Below are 21,565 nucleotides of genomic sequence, written 5' to 3'. Positions count from 1 at the left end.
CAGTTGCTGTCACCTCCCTTTTGCCCCCAAGAGGAAATAGCAATAATAAAAAGCGGGCGGAGTCTTGTGGCGCTGCAGGTTCTGGCCTCTGGTATTTAACAATCTTTTGATTAGAATAAATCATAGGCTCTTTCATCTCAGTAAAGGCTGCAGACATCTAAAGGGCAGGAGCATTCCAAAGTTTCCACCTAAATAGCAGAGAGGTTAAATCATTTAAACCTGGCAGCGTGTGTGGACACCTGCAGGACAACTGAGGGTACTGACATAGAATAGTTTCAGGAGCGACAAGTTTGTGCGTACAAACTACAAAAAATGTGTTTGGAAGTATTTCACAGACTGACACAGGAAGACGTTTGTACATTTGTGTGTTTTTTTATTTGATGTCCAGTTTCAGAATGCATTGGCGGCATCCATTTGCATAGGTCAGGTGACAAGGTAAGTCATGCCATTTGACAGAGTTATTTCAACGGAATAGGAATATTACCACATTTTTGAGAAAATAGTTGGATGAACGACTTTACATTTCGAAGCCTGCAGTTTCCCTAAATTTGTTCGTTTTTCTAGAAGTTCTTACACACTTATCGTTTGTGATCATTACAATCGTTGTTGTTTTGGTAGACTACTTGAATGGCTCAGTTTAACTATTACCAGAAGTGAACAGAAAAAAAAGAAAAAATCATCAGATTGTCAGAGTCGAAATCAGAAACTAGAAGTTATTTGGGATGAAACGGGTACCTTAAAATGACACTTTGTTATTCAACTTGGAAAATGTTTCATTGATGATGTGATTATTTTGATTATTGTGGAATGGCCGACGACTCTTTGATGTACACCTGCAACATGACAACAACAACAACAAAATTAAAATAAAAACAAAGACCTTTACATTTCTTAACATTGATCATTTATCCTAGTTACAGCATGCTTGTGAGATTTTTGCGGCTATCCTGACGCTACCCAGAAGCCATTTATTACCCATCATCATTCACATGTATGAAAGTCTCATGTTTTCTAAGTATAAGACATTCTGGGTTGATAAGATTAGGAGTACCGCGTTTGGTACGTAGGCTGAACTGTAAACATTATTTTTCTATTCTTGAATAAATACTTGAAACACTTTCCATTCACAACAAGCACACCCAAGTGAAAATAATATTAATTAAAAAAAATAAAATAAAATAAAATTCACAGCTCTGGTGGTTTCACGTGAAGCAGACACGTTCATTTGCAAACTGCTAGTGAGGCTTTAGATCTTCGACTCGAAACATCTATTCTGCAGTACCTCAGTGCACGTTAAGTAGATACACAATCAAGTATTTCGCATAATCCACAGTACTGCAGACTGGAATAAAAGCAGCACTCGGCAGTCCAGTTCTGGATCAAGAGGTGGTCCCAGTTCCTTCCTGAGCTTCCAGTTTAAACTCTGCAAAGACAAGGTGCAAAAATAAGAAACTGACATGAACAAACATATCAACTACTGTGCTTTCCATAACTATTCCAACTCATTAAGCTTTTGTATGGTTTACTGGAACATCAAATGTCTTATTATTGGGATTTTGTCTCAGCTTAAAAGACGCAGTGCACAATTGTGACACATCTGCGCATTTGACCCACTTCACGTATATACACTACTTTATGTTGGGCCAGTCACAAAAATCAAAAACAAACTGAAGTTTGTTGAAGTATAGAGGTCTAACAGTTTAATCTTAGAGCTTAATAATTATGACTTCTTGTTGCAAGACTGTTTTCAAAAACCTTCACCTCTTTGGCATTTTCTGACCAGCAGATGGAGCCAAAGCGTCATTTCGTCGCAGCACCTTATTTGCAGGCTGGGGATTTTTCACATGAACAATATGGTGATCCTAAATTAAGAAAAAGAAAATATATATATGCGTATTTATTTATTTATTTTTCTACTGCGTGTAACAAAATAAGTTCTGATGTTTACACAAACGCGTGCTCAAACGGACTTACCGCACTCTGCCTGTTGACTGGACAGGGTGGCGGAGGTCTCTTCGGGGGGTCCGGTCGCACCTGCCTTGTCGGGTTTTGAGAAGGTAAAGATGGAGGCCCTGGACATGTTGGGGACGTCTGGCTGGGTCTGGGTCCAGCGTCCTGAGCTGCCGTAAAGAGAGGCGGGGTGTGTCCCTGAGGAGATGTTTGCTTCTGAGGAGGACGAGCTGCAGGTGGGAAGGGAGCCGGCGGCTTCTTTCTGATGTCTTTGTGCTGGCCAGCGTAGGCAGGGATGGGCGGGGGCTTCACCGCCGGCCGCACGATCGCCTGTCTGGGTCTCCCTGGGCACGACGGGCTCGGTTGAGGTGTAGACTGTCCGCGTTAAAGAAAACAACAAAGTTCAAGGACTTCTACCGAGACGCGACGCGTCACACACTCACATCGCCGTCATTATGCACACGAATGTTCTTAATTACCGAATCCGGCTTCACTAGGAACGTTGGGTTGGCATGACTGATGACGTGAGAATCAGTCTCCATGGATTTACCTTCAGCTGCATCTGAACATCTAAAAAGATCAATCAACCACAGCGGCTACAAATACAACATAAAACTCGGAAGGGAACGTCACATATCAACAGCTGTTGCTGTAAATCTTTGGTATTTATCGTTGTGAAGTTACATACTTTGGCACTGGCAGTGGAGGAAAGGCCTTCAGTGGGCCGAGTCTACGTTTGTAGCAGAACCAAAGTCCGAAAGTAGCCAATACCACGAGGAGAAGCAGGAAAAGCACCAGCGGCAGTAGGATGCCTGTTATTGGAGTGCAACGATAGAGAGCAAGCAAAAACATTCAGTACAGGACGAAGACTTCATTTTCTGGGAATAAAGTTATACAATATGGCAACAGGTGAAACCTCAGTTGGGTTCTGTACCTGGATTCCTGGCAGGTCCGCTGTCCAAACTCCCCCCAGACCCACTCTGGTTGCACCAAGGTGGAGCCCAGCCCGGGTAGCAGTGGCAGTTATGGTTGTTGTTGCACAGCTGGAAAGAGGAAAAACGTGAAACAAGGGTCGCTACTGCCCTGAAAACATCAGCCTTTATTCCAGCCACAGTCAAACACTGTTTTTCAAACAGTGTTTGACTTAGAATATTGGAAATATAAAAGTTACATGTCTGAAAATGACTGAGAAGTTGGACAAATGATTTATTCCCTTTGAAGCATTTTAGAGATATAAGCCTAATCAAAGTTGACAATAAAAATACAAATTTAGAAAATATTTTTAGGGTGTGTCTGTTGCCTCCTCTCTAAATTCTCCTCTTAGAGATTTTAATTGAAAAATTTTCGGTGATTGTTAAACGACGACATTATGGTAACAGCATGTAACACTGGGAGCATTTTGGAGAAAAGAAACAAGCTCCCACAGAGTCCATCCAAGTCCATAAACATGTTCACCTTTGACACTCCTGCTTGATTTTGCTCATAATGAAAGCAAAAACAAGAAACTGCCATTTTATTCCTGAATTTTCCAATAACGAGAAAGATTGCCCCAAATTTTCCAAATTTCATTTTATCATTTCAATGCGACTCTACTATTGTGCACGTCAAAAATGCAGCCATATACTTCTCAGCATGACCGTTCATTTTCTGCATCTTTCTAAGTAGGATTTTAGCGTAATAGTAGGATTCCTACAGTATCGCGTGTATTTTAAAAGGGAAATAATCTCAACAGTCCTGCTGGCCTCGCTGCCAAGGACGGCCACTTTCCATAATTACAGACCAGCAGCCAAATAAATTCATCATTTCTGCTGCGACACACTGGGACCTACTCCGTGTCCATGGCACTTGGCATTGCATTCATCCGCTCTCAGGAACGATGCATCGCGGCACTCTCCGTTAAAGCAGATCTGTTAGGGGGAATAAACATTAGAGAACATTCTGTGAGGAAGAACATTAGAGAAGTGGCAAAATAAAACGCAATCATCATGCAGTTCAAAAAAAAAAAAGAAGATGATAAAAGAAAAAGAGAGAGAGAACACTTCAAAGCCAGAGGATTTCACACTTTGCTAGTTCTCGAAATCCCATTTAGCATATTTTCACACGTCTCACAGAGTTATCAGCACACTTGGTTCCTGTCATGACCAGGCCCGGGTCCAGAGTGTCACCCTGCGGCTCCTCGTCCCCTTGGCCGAGCTTGTGCACGTGCGTCCCCAGGCACTTGTACTCGGTCCTCTTGCTGTCCACTTTGACCGTTGTTTCTATGCGGACTGCGTTGTTCTCGATGGGCTTGGCGGCCGAAGCAGAGCACTGGATTTTACCGCACTTCGCGTCCCTGGAGCGCAGCGATGAAGACGTGCGTGAGACAAAGGAGAGCAGAGGGAACACTCCCTGAATTTTTCCCGGATCTTCACCTGTCTCTGCAGCTCCTGTACTTTCCTTCTTGGTCTTTGCCGCAGTTGCCGTACATGTCCCCCGCTTTGTTTACTTCTTTAAAACACACGTCAGGGGACGGGCGCGCATCTGTGGTTTGGAAAGAAAACCAAAAAAAATCACAACAGTAATACAGACAACACACACATATCCCTCTGTGATCAGCGACCACCTGATGAACACCAGATGGGCTTCCTTCTGCTTCTGATACGACTCCTTTGATGCATCAAAGACTCTCTAGGAAGAATCTGCCACAACATCAGACTGATTAGGGGACGTTATTGAAGCAGCTCACTTCACCAAAACAGCCTCAATAATGGAGGTTTTACAGGATATTAAAAAAGAATGAAATAATTGATTGATCATGTAATCATGTCCAGCAGAAAGACAAACCTCCAATGTAAAGTTAAGAGCTGATGCTTTAAAATGGTTTTAAAATAGGACAATTTAGATATTAAAATGATTGTTTCCTAAACACAAGTCATAGTAACCTGACTGCATCTAAAGAAAAATACAGATTGGTCTAAAAATATTTCACTCAGTTTGAATTTGAAATAAATGTGAAGGAGTAAGATTATCAGAATTTAGAGGTAACTTCATCACTTTCATCCAAGACTCAGAAAAACTACTGTACAATATGAAAAGTGGATTTTTAGTGAATGTAGTAAATACAAAAATATCCCTCAAGAACTTAAAAGTAACATAAAATTTAAGTGCGCCGCATTGAGCAGACGTCCTCTAGCACGGTCTCCATCCACGGAGAGAGAGACTTTCTGAGAAGAGAAAAAAATGTTTTCAAGAAACTTTAAATTAGTCATGACTTCTTGTTTCCCTGACGTACAGATGAGATGTGACACCAACAACTTTAACTTATTCTCTTCAAAATGGAGAAGATATGTGATGTCTTCTGATATTTGTAAGTTAGGAAATGATCAGGCTGGAAAAGAAACCAGCAGGATGGCAGGGAATATAAAGAAACATATCCAATACTTACTGCTATCAAACTATTTTGGGTCACCAGTTTTCCAAAAGAACTACTGGATTCTGTCTACTTGACTTGACAACGTTTTCTGTAATGAGGTTTGCTCGGCGCTTCTTTAACCTTCCAACACGAGTCAGACACTCCAGGTGGGTCTGGTCATAAAGAAGGGACGTGCTTGTGGAAAACTCCTGCCTGTGGGCCTTTTTCTCCTCCAAAATCCACCGAGAGTCTTATTAGTGACCGGCCTCATGGACTCAGACAAAGAAGGACGTCTTTGATTAAAATCTTAGCGGTTTCTGTCATAAAACTGAACATGGATTGAACAGGATAGCCTCTCCAATGTTAACACTCGCCTATCCACAGTATCTGTGATCGTAGTCTGCAGAGGAAATGGCCCATCTAGTTCATGAGCAGCCTCGCCATGCTAGTTGTTAACAACAATGTATTCTCCTCCTCATTTGCCAGCGCTGGTTGCTTAGTTACCATGCCTACGCATCATCAATCAGACCAGTTTGTGGCTTCAGAATGGATATAGCTTCCTGCAACAAGGAAATAGCCACAGCTGGATGCACAATCCTGTTATTTGTGGCGATAAAAGAGCGCCATAAATGATGATCATAGGAGATAATAAGAAATGAATCTGTATGATCTAAAGGAATGATCAAAGATCCCTTTCTCAAAGTTTCTTACAGGCATTAGGTAAATAAACTTTCTCAAACTGTGAAACATTTAAATTTGCACATATCAAGCGTGTCTAGTTTACTCACCTCGCCCCCAGAGAAGCTGGCACTGTTGCTCCAGGGTTAGACACATGCCCGTGTAGCAGTAGGCCCGCCCGTGTGCGCAAGATGTACCGTCCGCCAAGTAGAAATTGGCTGGACACGACTCCGACTTTCCGTCGCAGTACTCTGGAAGATCGCACAGCCCAGAGGTGCCTCGGCAAAGCTCTCCCGGGCTCTTTATCTTCACAGTGAGACACAGAGGGACGATAAGGTCAATCAAAGAAAGCCAAACTTTCTTAAAACCAGTCGAGGTCAATCAAACATTTATTGAAAAAATGCTAACACAAATTACGCATGTTTCACACCTTGCCACAGACAGCCACCTAACATAACCTGCATACCTTACAGTTATGGCAGCAGACTCCGTGGGCGCACTCGGCTCCGGCTTTAAGGGTGCAGTTGTTGGCGTTGCAGCAGGGACTGGTGCATTCCTGTTCACAAAGTTCAGCGGCGTGAAATATCAAAAATGCTGAAAGGAAAAGAAAAAAAAAAGTGTCCGCACACAGAGTCCGTCTGACCTCTTCCTCCCCACAGTCACATTCCTCCCCGCTCTCCAGGTAGCCGTTGCCGCAGCGCCGCCCTCCGTACAAGGAGTCGATGTTCGGCAGGTTAAAGAGACATTTGCCTCCTCCAGAGTTCAGGTAACTCTCGAGTTCCTTCAGGTTGCAGGGATTAAACACGCGGGGAAACGGAGACCTGCGGAACGGAAGTGGCACAAACCACATGCCGGTTGCAAAATGAATCATCTTTCTTATTTTCTTTCTAAATGATAAAGCCTTGATTTCACATCATGCTTCATGTTTGTTGCGTTATACCCGGTGGCAGCAGCCATTATGCAGCCACCGTCTTCTGCCTTGGCCTGGCAGCAGCCATCTCTGTCGTGATTCATGCCAAAGTTGTGGCCCATCTCATGTGCAATGGTGGCGGCGACGCCGACAAACTGTGGCGAGTGATCCTTAAATATGACGTAAGGTCAAAAATTTAACGACAAGGACATGTGGTTGCAACTGCAAGTGGAAGTCGTATGTTGAAAATTAGAATTATTGTAGCGTTTGTTTGTTTCGTTTTGTTTTTTCTCTTACCGTGTTCACGCCACCCGACTGGTATTCAGAGCACATGGTTTTAAGTGGTGCCAAGCCGATAGTGCTGCCCTGGAATGACACCCCCCTGCACCCCAGAAAACACCATCAGCGACTGGTTGTGCACGAGATATTTACCGACCGGACTGAGAACTTACAAGGAGTCGTCTAATATATTTCCCATCGCAAAAACAAACAATTGAACAAGATCTGAAAATGAAGGTCTATCAGAGTAAAAAGGGGAATCCAGGCCAGGTAGGGGAGTCGTGATCCACATGGCGCACCGATTATTAAGCAGAGAAATAACCTGATATTATGGTTTGGAACTACGTTTACTGTAGTTCTCCAACTCTGGACTGTCTGTTCTAAGCAGCAATGTAGAGCCATCCTGTGAACTGCTGAGGATTTTCATGTCAAAATTATTCAATCTTCCATCTCAGCTTTCTGGGGGATCCCAAAGAAGGAAAAACACTTGACGAGACATGAGATATTTCTCCAAGTGATATACAAACCATGCACTTCAGTTGTTCTGTGGGTTTTAAAAGGTTTTTGGTCAAAAAGACAAGATTGTCTCTGCGGATATTTCCACAACATCGCTGATACCTTTCATCTCTTGAATTAAGTTGAATCACTTTTTTATGGAGCCATTTAGAATGTTACTTAAGATGATTTCTTGTGCCATTTTTACTCTACCGTCAGCTTTTTGGCTACTTCCGGATCATTTTCAATTTGAATTATTTGAAATAAAATACACGCTAAATGTCCAACAGGTAAGCGCAGAGCAGAAGCCTTTTGGGAAGTGTAAAACGACTAAGTCTCATATGCGAGAGACACTGACGTGATGAGCTGAGCGTTGTCGTTGGGGAAGTTTTTCAGCTCCTTCCGTCTCCAAGACAGGAACGCCGCCAAGGTGCTGTGCGGGTTATCGGACACGCTGATCTTGTCCTGGTCGGTCCACACCTCCAGTCCGATTAAAGCCACGCGGATATTCAAAGCCTTGTAGTACTGCGGGGAGTCGATGGAGGGTGCGGGGAAGAGAACAAACAGGCGGACTGAATCTAAATCTGACACCTTGTGTGTTTAATAACGTTTCAGTCGAGATGCTACCTTGTCAACCAAGTTGGCTGCTCCCAGCAGCTTCTCCTTTGTCTTTTCCAAACTCCTGTCGTGTCTCTCGAACTGCAACACGACATGAACCACAATAAACATGTTGTTTATGCTTTTCTGATGAAATCATCTTAGTTATTAAAAGGAAATTTCTCAGAGATGTGTCTTTAAAAAAAAAAAAAAGTCGGTGCAATGTGTCGTATTTATCAACTAAAAATTTACGAGTTACCATGTAAGATGGAAAAATATATGTAATCTAAGTTTGATGCTGTATTGAAAAATGAACAAACATGTGAATTGCACATGCACCTCTCCAACTCCTATGTTTAAAAGATGCAAAACCGCCATTAGCGTCTGATGAATGTGACCATATATAGTCATTTCCCAACCCATTTCCTTACTTCAGCTCTGTCTGCAACCAACAGAAGCTCCACATATTTCATGTTCTGCATAACCTCCCTTTTCTCCTGCAAATAAAGACGGTTTAATGAGTTAAAAGTGTCATACATTTGATACCTCCAGTACCATACACACCCCTTGAACATTTTATTTGCATTTTGTCACATTGGAGCCACAAACTTCCATTTGCTTAATTAGAATTTTACATGACAGCGCAACAGAAAGTAGCACAATATTGTGGAGAAAAAAAAGAAAGAGGACATGAATTATTCAATCCCCCCTTACTCTGAACACACCGAGTAAAATGTCTTCAAAAGTCACATCAGTGACTTTCTGGCCTCACCCTGCACACGGATATAAACGTGCAGTTAAAGCTACAGTGAAGCTTGAGCTAAAAGGATAATGAGGAAAAAATTTTATCTCTGGAGTTGGCAGTAAAAGCAAAGCGTCCCTCTTTGCTTTGTCTGCATTCCTGTGAGTCAGCGACTTTTTGTTGGCATGTCACATAATATTCTCAGTAATAAAATACATCAAAGTTTGTTTTTGTGACATAAAATCTGAACAAGTTTAAGGGTTAGGAATATTTATGAAAGCCACTTTACAATTTGGGTTCTCATCAAGACGGCGACCCACCCGACCGATCCGTGGCGACGACGTCCCTCGGATGAAGTCGTTAAGCCCGGCCCGATGCTCCTGCTCGCCGTAGTGATGTGTGCAGCTGCCCACGGGCAGACGGAGACGCTCCGCTCTGAACACAGCGTGCTGATGGGCGTCGGTGGGATCAGGAAGAGGCTCTATTAGGTAGCTCACGCTTTCGTTCAGAGAAATCAGTCCCCTGAGGAGACGACACACAAAGTCATACATCATCACGGAAACCAGTTCGCATCATTGATTTCCATTATTACCAGTAAGGAAACAGCGGCAAAAACAAACCCATTTCTTTCTACTGTTTTACATTTTCACAAGTAATATGTTTTCAGCTGAAACAGGAAAAAAAAATCCAGTAGATTTCATTTTGGTTTCTTTCACTTTGACATGCAGGAGGCATGTCAAGTGCACCGATGCTATTGACAAACAAAGATCAGCTGGGACAGACAGAGCCAAAGCACAATCCTGCGTGCACAACAGCAGGGTCGCGCAGCTGCAGAGAACATCTGCTGGAGTCGGGCGCCCACACATCGGCGTCCCGCTTTTGATTTGTTTGCATTCCTGAAACGAATCGACATGAAGATGTACTCCTTCACTCTCCCTCCAGATGCGCAGCCTCGCATAAACACTTGATTTCAAGCAGGGCTCCTCCTCTGCTGTAGGGGCCTCCAGCGGAAAACATCAGCAGCTCTGAAGCCGCAGGAGGAGAAAAAAAAAAAAAGCACAATAAAAAAAGCGGGTCTCCACGCTAAGCTGTACTCGATGAACCGATTTTAGAGCCATAACCTACTGACTCAATGGACCACATGAGAGATTAGACACACTGTGTACTGTTAAGCATTTGGCCCCAGCATTTTCATAGTGAGTTTGTGCAGTCTTTTTTTTTTTTTTTTTTTACAAAAGAATTATTCAATTCCCAGACAAGCTTCTCAGAAATGTCCCTTCTTGCATACCAAATATGTTTATATTGATTTATAAATTGATTACTCTCAGTTTGGTTCTCAGCTTTATTATCTATAAAGCTGATGTCCATGTTTTTCATTCAGAATGCTTGTCAAGACTCTTTTTTTTTTTGTCCCCCAGTGGTTTTTATAGTTTGTGGAAATTTAAATACAGAGAAAGAAATAATTTTTAACTACTTTATTAGTAGTTATATTTTAAGTTCCCCAAGATGCAAATTACTGAAATAGTGAAGTAGGCTCTCAATTTTCAGAGAGTGGCATAGCGCCACTTCACAGCTTTCGTTTGGTATCTGGAGTAGACCAGCTCTGTTTCAAAACCTGAAACTCTTGCACTTGACAAACAAGGACTGGAGTTTCTGTTCTGTGATCAGTGTTTTAGCCAGACTCCATTTAAAGACTTCAGGTTCATTTCAAGTTTACTGATTTCAAAAAGCAGTAAAATGCTTTTCATATTTTTGAACGATTAGTCAGTCTGATCATGAAAAAAAACAACAACAACAAAAAACAGGTGGATTATCACAGCACTGTGGGAATCCATTACGCTGATTGGTAAAATCCTAAAATCAAGGTGGGACACCTCAAATCAATGATAAAAAAAATAAAAACATAAAATGTAAATAAAAAACAATATAAAATATAATGACTAGAAATATTAACTGTAAGCCACACTCTTAATAGATGCTTGAAAAATGTCACTCTGAATGAAAATTAATCTGTATAAAAAACCAAGTTTCACTTCTTATGTTTCTTTTCTTGCAATTCTATTTTGACTGACTGACATAAATATCTAAAAAGGTGATTGTCTGTAAAAGTTTTAGTCATCAGGAGATAATATGATGGCACATCTATAATTAGAATACTCAGAAACATTATCACAGCTTAAAAAAATCTATTCCAAGTAACAGGTTTATAGATACTAGTCATAGATTACACTCACAACTTTCTGTTAGTTAAGGGAAACCTGTTATTTACGCCAGCCTCAAATCTGACGACATGCTCGACTCTCTAAGGGCTGAGGAGCTGTTTTTTTTAAACTTTTGATTCTGTTAACTCTTATTGTAATACTTGTAAAACAAAAAAGCGAACATTCAAAAGTATACCTGGTAAATTCAGACAAACCCGAGTCTGCATGTGCTTTCAATTCCTTCATTTAAAGTACACTGTGCAGATGCTTAGGGAAAATAATCTCTGTTTCATGACTAAGTGATATAACTGAAAACAACAGCGACCTGCTGCAACAAAATAAATGAAAATGCTCCCATCTGCTAGATTTAATGGATATGTCTGCTCCTTCATCACAGCTGGAACGCTCCACCTTTGAAGGTGAATCTATATATTTATTGCAGTCTGCTTTGTGAATTCCAAGCACAAGCAAAGCACATAGCAGGACATCTGCAAACGTTCTGTGAATAAAGTTAGTTTTCTTTACCTGATCCCTGAACAAGTGCTGACAGCAACACTGGAACCTTCAATGCCCAGAACCTCACCATGGTAGAAACAATTTTCCTGAAAAACAAAATCTCGTTTCAACCCTCAGCTTTTTGTTTGCCGTTTTTAATGGAATGTTCTTGTATTTTGAGAAAAAAAAACACATTCTTGCATTTAACACCGATGCTGATTTTCACTTAATTTGCTCAAGTTCATATTGTCTCTTCCTTCTTTCTCAGAAATGCTCTGTGACATTTTTCCTGTGTGATTCAGGAGCATAAAACTGTTTCTTTAGACTCACGGTGCTGGCAGGAGAAGCGGACCGGCGAGCTCCATCAGGGCTGTACCAGACTTCCTGATACCCAGGGGCCAGTAGCAGTCTGGAGGCAGTCAACACAAGCAGGACGTAAACATTCGAGACACACGGCAGCAAAACATATAGAGACCTTAAAGGTGAACGAGAACCGGGGGCGATAATTAATAAGCAACAGCTGAAGGGACAAAGATAACAAAAGAGAACACTGTATCGCAAGTAGTCAGCAGGTCGTAAACTATTCACTTTGGTTGATAACCTCACTGAACCAAAGTGCTTTAAAGATTTTCTTAAGTAAATCCGAGATAGTAAAGCACAAAAAAGAGGTCATAAGTGTTTGAATAAATCTATGTGTTTTCCTGAAATCTTTCACCTGCTCCCATGATTGTATAAGTCAATGGTAAAAATGCATTTTGTGGACGGAGCTAGCTCTCCGTGCTCCAGATTTATTTTTTCTACAATAAAAACACATTTCTCATTTACTAAACAAGTCTGACTCCACCGCAGAGGCTGATAAATCAGTGGAGGTTGCATGCATGTCTGGACATTGAAAAAACATTGCTTTGGGTAAAGCCTTACATTTGTCTTATCCTCCATCTCTGTGTCTGTGTGTGTGTGTGTGTGTGTGTGTGTGTGTGTGTGTGTGTGTGTGTGTGTGTGTGTGTGTGTGTGTGTGTGTGTGTGTGTGTGTGTGTGTGTGTGTGTGTGTGTGTGTGTGTGTGTGTGTGTGTTTCAGCAAGGGTCTTTGGACTCAGACCAGTGTTGATGCTTCTTTTCCTGTAGCGCTCCTTCCAACTGTGTCTCAATCCATCCTTCCTGTTTTCATTCATAAACTGTGTCTGCCCTACAGATGGTTCTCTTTTGCTCGGCCTCTCCAAGTGTATTTTTCTTCCCTAAGATTGAACTTAGAATCCTTTAATCACTAGTGCAGCAAATTAAAATCGGAATGAAAGGTGCATTTACCAAATCAAGCGACAGCTGTGACCAATTTGTCTGAAATGCATTAGGTATTGTAGTTTTATTTTTGTACATTCTGTATCTGTTTCATGCTGCAGCACAGAAGCTGGAAGATAATATTGATGCTGTTTTAAACACTGGGTGAAGTTAGCTTAATTAATAAAACAAGTGAATTTGGAAATGAATTGTCCTTCCTTCCTCGAACACAAACCAAATGTTAGCTAGCATTCTGAGCTTTAGCGTTGCTAAAAGCTAAGCAACTATAATGCTCTACATTTACTGCACCATTAAACAATTTGAGGATTGTTTAATTCCGTTTGAAATTCAGACACTACATCAATAGTTCACCTCTGAATGAGGGAATAACTGCTAAAACATTTCCTGATTGAGTCCTACCTCCAAGCTAACTTCAATCTCCAATATGGCATCTACATAAGATCAGATGTAGTGACGATGATGATGATGCATTGGAAAGCATTTGTATTTCACAGGGTAAACTATGTATAATATGCTAAGAAGAACCTTTCTATCAGCTGGTGCTGCTAATAGAGGAGTAACTGTGCTAAGGAATTATCAACAAGTCTGATAATCAATACAATGAGCTTGGAACATTAGCACAGTATTAGTCAACTCAGGCCGCAGTGTCTGATGGTTTACCATGGAAATTTCTGGGGAAATCCCCAAAAAATTGGCAGACCACTTTAATAGCTAATTCACACATCTTTAATCTGTGTCCACCAGTTTCCAGGGATACATATTTGCCAAGTTAGCACTCTGGTTGCTTTACATACAATGCATGTCATACGAAACGCAGCTCATAAGCAGATCTCCCAAAATATGTGTTTCTCTACAGCGTGATCAGGACAAATGAAGGGAAGTCATTTCCGTCGCTCGACAGACGCCCCGAAGGAGGCAAGCCACTTGAAACAATGACAGACTGTTGATGCAATCTGCAACAAAGCAAGTCACAGACAGAAACAACTACTTCATCATCCACTAAGAAAGAGGAGGCTCTATAATTACACACATGCCCCACATAGAGGCCTTAAAACTGATCAGTCAGTGGGTATGCGTCATCGCAAACATGGCAACCCCCACAGCGTCTGGATTTGTCCTCCTGACCTCATCTGGCCTTCCTTTAACTTTGCAACCTCTTGAGCTGAATGCGAAGGAGTCCTGATCTTGGGTTATATTTAAGACTCTGCGGTTTTCAGAGACCGAATGAACAACAAACTCAACTTCGCCCTGCTGCTACTTCACAGCTCTTTTACATGAAGGGCAATTAAGTCGACTGAAAAAGAAACGAATGACTCCGTCTCCGTTCTTGCTTCTGTTCACACGCCAATCAGCAGCTCTGCGCCTGAGCAAAACCACTCTGACATACCAATCCTTGGGGATGACCGTTTGTGTACACTAGCAGACTGATGGCTATATAACCTGCCCCAGCGTGACATGTAGTCAAAACACACCAGCTAAGAAATTATACAACTAGCCTCTACCGCTAGCAGCACATGTGTTGCACCCTGGTGCAGCTCCTGTCGGTTCTCAAGGGCGTTTGGCAGAATTTATTAAAAAATGTATATGTGTTATCCAATCAAAGCAGCACATATCATAATCCATTATCTTTATGGTTATTTACATACCAAAATGCAAACATTGGCATGCTCATTCTTATCATCAATAGGAGAAGTTCCATAGATGAATTCATTTAACCTGCATATAAAATCCGGTAGGTAAAAGTGCCACACTAAACCACAGAGGAAGTGAGCAAAACAGTTTCAGTACTTGTGTCTCAGTACTTCCGGACACAAGAGAGGTGTCTACTGGTGATCAGAAACTGGAATAAACAGCGGTGACACACCTGTGTGACAGAAACTATCTTCTTTTTCAATGCTCCAAAAGCACAATGTCAATTTTACATAGTAGATCAAAGTATATTTATGTGGTTTCAAATTGGTGTGAACACATGAAATCCACCTTTGATCTTATGTACCTTATTAATACGAGTAAGTAGAAATCCTGGCTTGTGGATTAGATTTATGTGTAATACAACAAAAAATAAAAACAGTTCATTGTTCTTTCACTTAGTATCTATGCACTTCCCTGTTCTGATTTAGCACACAAAATCACACTATAACAAACAGAAGTTTGCAACATGATCAAATGTAAAAAAACAAAAACAAAAACAAACAAAAAAAAACACATTGGTGAGGGATGAAACACTTTAGCGAGGAACAGCACAGCTAAGCATGGCCAGGCGCCGCGAACCTCTTTCCACTTCCAAGTTTCAGCCAATCAGCTTAAAACACATCCCGTTGACTTTAGAAAAACTTAAAGCCTTTAGCTTATTTGCATTCCAGTAAATACCATGAGGGCTTTCGAAGTGAGACTGTAATAGTTTTATGTGCTGGCCAACGACGTCTGGATGCCTTCCAGCTCTTGGACAGATGCTGTGATTTAGCAGAGCAGTGTTGCTGGAATCGGGGCTGTCCAGCAAATGAAGCTGAAACAAAGAGCTGGTTCAACGCTGGCAGGAGAAAGACGGAGTGGGGGAGTAATGCTAATGTACTTTGGAGATAGTGACGGGTGGGGACAGGATTGGGGAGCAAAGGGGGGACTGGGTGGGTTGAGGAGGGGTAATGCAACAGGGTCAGAGGGTTGCATTCTCTCATAGTATCAGATGACATCACTGATAGGGGAGGTAGGGGGTCAGAAGAAAGATGGCTGATGCAGAGCAAAAGAAAAAATACATTTCTGCAAAGGATTCTGAACAGGGCGAATGATGTATTGGGTCAACACAGCAAAAAAAAAAAAAAAAAAAAAAGATTCAGCTTTCACCACTCCATCAGATCTACCATCTTTGCGTTCACTCCTGTTGCTGAGTCTGTAAAAGTTAGCTTGCGGACGTCGTCTGTCTTTGTGTGGCCGCCGACTCCCTAAGCCTCGCTGGCGGGCTCGTTTATTTACACTGGAGGCCCGGGGAGCGTCAGGCGAGGTGAGAAAAGTCCAGTTTCCGAGCCAGTCAGTGGAGGACATGACAAGATAAGGGCGAACTAAAGGAGAAGGAAAAGAGCGAAGAGGAGAGACAATGGCCACGTTTCCTAAGGGAGTGCTACATTCAGGTTCATGCACTTAATGATGTGCAGAAAGGGCAGAAAGCTGAAGAATAGAGAAAGTCAGGCAGAGGAGGAAGAGGTAGTATCCACACGGGTCCTGTCTGAACCACAGAGATATAACTCACGCCCAAACCGACCCCAACTGTCACAACTTTTCCTCTCAGCTCGTCCTTGCTCAACCCTTCTCCTCCAGTCCATGACACGCCCTTTCACACTGCTTCCTCTCCATCTCGCTGTGCAGTTGCATTACCTTTCGAGCACTCTGAGTCAGCCTGCTCTCACTGGTCCACGCCTTGCTCTTAACCGAATCAGCCCAACGCAAGTGCGCTGTGGCCTTTCATTTAGATAAAAGCTCAGGCAGAAACACACACACACACAGTGATGAGAATGACTGGGAAAGACAGAAATGGATTAGGTTTGGACTCCGGCCACAAAGAAAACCAATGCCGACAATCGCTAAAGTCTATGTTTTCTTTCACGTCTTGTTGCTGCGACTGGCTGAAGAACGGATGAGGTACAGCCGGAGGAAAAGAAGGGACAGCTGGAGAAAGATAGCCCTGGAGCATCACAAGAGACAAATAAAAGAGATGACATCAAGATCATTTCACAGCTGCTTTAGGTTTCCCATTTATCTGCTGACCTTGTAACACAGTTTTGGCTGCAGAAAGGACACAGAGATGTAGCCAGGATACTACCACGGCATGTATTTACTGGCAGCGTTTCATCTGGCTGCTCCTGAAAAATCGTTAATCTCTTCCCCCCAACACAAACTGCAGTCTTCCCTACGCAAGCTTTTAGTCTCACAGCCATTTGTGTCTCAGCATTGGAAACGAATCAAAAGTACTTTGGGAGTCTTTGTTGGGAAACAAAGGGGCGAAGCAATGACTTGCGAATTGGGGAACATAAAACTAGTGCTAAAATTAAAGGGTGAAAAACAAAAACAAAAAAAAGCCAAGCTCTTTCCAGAAAGTGTCAGAATTGTTCTGTAGGAACTTGAACAAAACGTGTTGTTCCACTCAATGCATTTAGGCATATATATGTGGTGAGGATGATATGCTGGAGTTCTAGCAAAGCACCAGAACCGGGACAGAAGAGGAGTCAAGAGATTTCTGTTGTTGGTGGGAGACGGGATGATCTGAGTATTTCAGAAATACCGTGTCAAAGGTCAAAGAAGAAAGTTAAAACTGGTTTGAAATGGCACACAGGAAACAATCTTTGGTTTTAAAGTAAGCACATATAGTCAATTAAGGCTGGAATTATTGGAGCACAATACTTTAGTAAACAGCAGTATCAGTGTTGGTTTTCTTCACTTCAAGGGCCTTTTGTCCAACAGCAAAGATTAGTCAGATATGAATGATAAATATTTATTGAAAGACCAAATATCATAACGTATTAGAGCTAGGATATCTAACATGGGTGAGCCATGTCGAAGGAAACTGATGAAGGTGCCAAAAAAAAAAAAAAAAAAAGGTCTATTTGCTTGAAGCAAGTTTTGTCCCAGCACTGAGGAATTGTTCATGATAACACTCAACTATAAATGCTGCTGGAGTATTTCAGCTTTCTTTCTACATCACCACATGTGTAGCATTAACTTAACAAAAATTTCAAGGTCCCGGTATGGCGAAATTTAGTAGCCTGGAATCAGCAAAAAGCGCTTTTAAATCCCTGGGAAAGGTGCCGGTTTAATGGGTCTTCAAGCAACACTTCTCAGGCAACATTCCTCTCGACTTCCTCCTCTTCTCTGAATAAATACTTAGAAAAGGAAAAGTTTGTAAAATCAAATTTGAGCTACAGATTTTGCTGTTACAGAGACGGGGACAATAAGCTCCAAACCCAGACAGAATTAAAAAGGAAAAGTTGTAAAAATGATGACTGGTGGTGCTTAACAGCATGAGCTGGCAAGCTTACGCTGTGTGAGTGCACTAAATGTAAATCTGCATGCCAGGCAGATGGGCTGCGAGACACAATAAAACTCTCAAGGATCCAATTAAGTGTTCGAAGTTATGATGAGCGTAAATTTTGTTAAATATGTTCGCGTAATGGAGCAAATGCAGTCTGTAAGTGAAGTGCAGCATCCGCGCTAGTACAAACACACAAAAATATAACAGGACAAGTCCTAACTGGATATCTTTCCTTTTGCAAGTGAAACGACAGCGATTATCTCACTGCAGTGAAATGTTCAGAACAGAGAAAAATTGCACAAAATTGATTTCAAAATGCTGTTGCCTCGTTGCGATTAAAAGGTCGGATTTCCTCTTTCTTGGAACAGCTTGTAATCACTTCTTGAGTCCTTTAACACCTTCTCCATTCTGTTCTGAGAAACAGACTGTACAAGTTTTTATCTAATCTATGTCAAAACCTCACACGCGTCGTCACTTCATCAGTCATCGTTCCCGCTCTATTTTCTGACCACACATGGTCGGACAGGTTGTGATTGATGAAAATCCCTTCTCCCAGAGGGAGGTGGGGGGCCCTAACAGTATGACCACCTGCCGGGGCCGATGGAGCGGAGGGGAAAATCCCTCGGGGTGGGCGGGTCAGGGAGGAACGCTCATCCAGACTCACTGGAGACGCGGCTCTGTGTGAGAATCCAAATGAGGAATACACTGGAGGGCAAAAGCAGACTCCGTGGCCGACGCTCATAAAGGCTCTGCTGTCCACTTGTCCGCTGGCTCAAATCCAAGTGATAAAACCTCAGCTCGTTTATCGTAAAACGCAGACCTACCCTGCAAACTTTCTATTAAGGAAGGGTTAAGACACTCGGCTCTCGCTCTGCCACCGTCTCATTGTTAGCGGACAGGAACCGCCACATCAGATTGCAGGATGTTCGCTGGAGAGGCACAATCTCACTTCCTGTTAGCTCAAGGCGGACGGATCGGGTGTCTGCCGCCCACCACGACCCCCACCGCTCGTCATCACCCACCGGGGGCGCTGACCTTGTGAACGCGTCCATGTCACAGCTAACATCTGGTCAAACAAACAAGGGCAAGGCTCGCTGATGACTGAGACGCCGTAATCCCATGGCTCTCAAGCCTCAAGCACCATGGAGAAAAATTTCACTCTCAACATTTTTTGCAAAATAAATGTGGAGCAAATTAGCCGTAGGGGTAATAAATCAAAGATGCAACAGAAGACGGATCCGGCTGAAACAGGCTACAGCTGAGATGAAGACGCAGTAGAAAAAAATGACTTCATTCCTTTTACCTTGGATCAATTAACATCGTCGAACCCAACTTATTTGTCCCTGGTTAAGAAAAGCCTCCCCACCGCATGATGTTGCCACCATGTTTCACCCTGTGGATTCACAGTGATGCTCAGTTCTCTACCACACATTAGCACATGGAATGTCGTCCCAAACGTTTAATTTAAACAATCTGACCGGCCGACTACATGGCATGGACTTTTTATGGCTTTCATTCACCGGTGAGTTTCTTCTTGCCACTCTTTGGGGAGTGCGCTAGATTCTCCCTCCTGAGCTGTGCGTTTCTGCAGCTCCTCCAAGCAGCCAATTGTGCCTACTCTTTCCATTTTAAGATGAATGAATGACTGAATTGGTGTTTATGAAGCTGTTTGTTCACTAGCCAGAGGCCTTTCACTGAACACTTTTTATTGAGATTAAGGTATTACGTTATTCATGTTTGAATTGTATTAAACTAATTTGATGGAAGTAATTTGCTGCAGACTGGATTCTATTTATGGGCATTCGAGTAAACGGGGCTGGCACACTTCTAAGACTATTGTTCGTCAGGGTTTCCTCCAGTGCATTGTAAGCCTGGCGGGCCACCAGGCTTTATTTGTGCCCCCACCAGGCTAAGCATTGCTTCTTTTTTAAAAGTCTTTTACAAATATTTTCATTTTTTAAGACTTTATAGCTGTTATTCAGGTGTTAATCTTCCAAAACCTTCAACAACGCATAATTATCAGGTGATATTTTCAAATTTCCCGTCAACTTGAAACATTTTTCTAACTCAAAAACACACCGGGGCCGCTGGATGAATGACTACTGCCCTAGCGCCCATCCACTTAGCAAGTTTTCTTGGGGTAAAACCTCATTTGTAAAAATAGATTTGCACATCATCTAACACTTTGGCCTGCCACCAAAAAATATCAATAAAACACACTAAATCTTATGCCTCTAGTGGACGATCCCGTGGCTTCCTGAAGGTACACTCACTCGTTTTTTTCCAGGTGTATTCTGAGCTGCTGGCCCTCGGCTGAGATCAGAACCTGGACCTCTGCCGGATGCTGGAAAACACAAAACAGATGAGACTCAGTCATAGCAGCGCACTCTGACTTCACATGAGAACAAATCTCAGCTCTTTTGTCACTCGGATGGACATCCAACATTTCTCACACACTCACTCACACACGCATACACACACACACACCTCTTTGTTGGCGGATCTGATGTGTCTACTAGGATGCAGCCACACAGGAGAGGTAACCTCATAGCTCTGGATATGTTCCAGGGCGCCTTTCAATCTGCTCTGACTGTTTTCTCCTGCAGGGGAATAACAAAGAATTGGGAATGAACAGGAGGAAGCTGCATTCTCCCATTTAATAAAAAAAAAAGATCTCCCACCAAATGCATGGTTTGACACCGCATCCTGAAGACGAAAATGCACTGGAAAACAACCCCCAACGTGCACAAACAAACAAACAAAAAACAAAACCGCCTCACCCTCAGAAACAGCGTCTTCAGATGCAGCGGCGGAGAGTCTGTGCAGAAACGCCGTGAGGAGGCAGAGACGCAGAGAGAGCCGCACGGAACCGACAGGAGGGGGACGCATTCTACTGATCGAACCACCGAGCCCACCGACACAGAACCGAGCAGAGGGCCAGCCTGGCGTTTCACAGCAGATGGAGAAAACGTCGCCAGCGACACATCGCGATAAGCCGCCGCCGCCGCTGCGCGCAGTGTGAACGGGATGCTTGGAGAGCAGCGGAGCGCAGAGAGAACATCTCTGTCATTTCCAACCCCTCCCCTCTCACCGACATTGATCTGTCGAAAGGCAAACCCAGGATGTGATGAAAGGATGTTAGGCGCGTAAAGCACGTCCACTGTAGACGAGAAGCGTGCTGAGATATATATATATTTCTGTGAAAGGCCAAGTCGGCCGCAGGTATAAGCGAACTATAGCTGCGTTCACACAGCAGGTCCAGATGTTCTCTTCTGACTTTTTGGTTTTTCAGGAATCCCTTTCGTTTGTTTGTTTGTTGCAGCGTGGTCAATCATATAACTAATCAGAGTTTAGTTTTGTAACCCCAAGCCCAACCCGAAATTATTTCGGCGATGTGGAACTGGGCTTCTGCTTCCGTTGAGCCTGAAATCTGTGCAGCACGGAGAAAACTAAACGAAAACGCACGACGTAAAGCTGCTTTAATCTACTAAATACAGACTGAATAGAGGAT

The 21,565-nt window shown here is 42.7% G+C and overlaps 1 protein-coding gene across 1 annotated transcript; it reads right to left on the bottom strand.

The window, feature by feature from the left end:
- Positions 1-348: 348 nt before the first annotated feature.
- adam19b (ADAM metallopeptidase domain 19b) lies at positions 349-21,359 on the bottom strand. The gene is made up of 23 exons (XM_055034250.1): positions 20,835-21,359; positions 20,542-20,654; positions 20,328-20,398; positions 12,069-12,147; positions 11,769-11,845; positions 9,363-9,564; positions 8,732-8,797; positions 8,331-8,402; positions 8,062-8,228; positions 7,227-7,311; positions 6,960-7,099; positions 6,663-6,840; positions 6,486-6,575; positions 6,130-6,325; positions 4,362-4,470; positions 4,060-4,282; positions 3,780-3,857; positions 2,885-2,993; positions 2,639-2,762; positions 2,430-2,520; positions 1,975-2,325; positions 1,762-1,862; positions 349-1,423 (listed from the first exon to the last, which is right to left on the bottom strand). The coding sequence occupies exons 1-23, from the start codon at positions 20,941-20,943 to the stop codon at positions 1,417-1,419; spliced, it is 2,838 nt and encodes a 945-aa protein (XP_054890225.1). The 5' UTR covers positions 20,944-21,359; the 3' UTR covers positions 349-1,416.
- Between the last annotated feature and the right edge of the window lie 206 nt (positions 21,360-21,565).

This window comes from Poeciliopsis prolifica, unplaced genomic scaffold (genome assembly GCF_027474105.1).
Source record: "Poeciliopsis prolifica strain line A6 unplaced genomic scaffold, Auburn_PproV2 SCAFFOLD009, whole genome shotgun sequence".
In the NCBI taxonomy this organism is placed as follows: domain Eukaryota; kingdom Metazoa; phylum Chordata; class Actinopteri; order Cyprinodontiformes; family Poeciliidae; genus Poeciliopsis; species Poeciliopsis prolifica.
The sequence above is the reverse complement of the archived record's forward strand: the minus strand, read 5'-3'. Positions and strand labels throughout refer to the sequence as shown.

What these genes read in the sequence shown, in the direction of transcription:
- adam19b (XM_055034250.1), bottom strand. Translation starts at nt 20,943, where the DNA reads ATGCGTCCCCCTCCTGTCGGTTCCGTGCGGCTCTCTCTGCGTCTCTGC. An exon ending in AGCACTTGTTCAGGGATCAG is followed by an intron (nt 9,565 to 11,768) that starts GTAAAGAAAACT and finishes TCGTCTCCTCAG; the next exon opens with GGGACTGATTTCTCTGAACG. An exon ending in CAGTCAACAGGCAGAGTGCG is followed by an intron (nt 1,863 to 1,974) that starts GTAAGTCCGTTT and finishes TTCTTAATTTAG; the next exon opens with GATCACCATATTGTTCATGT.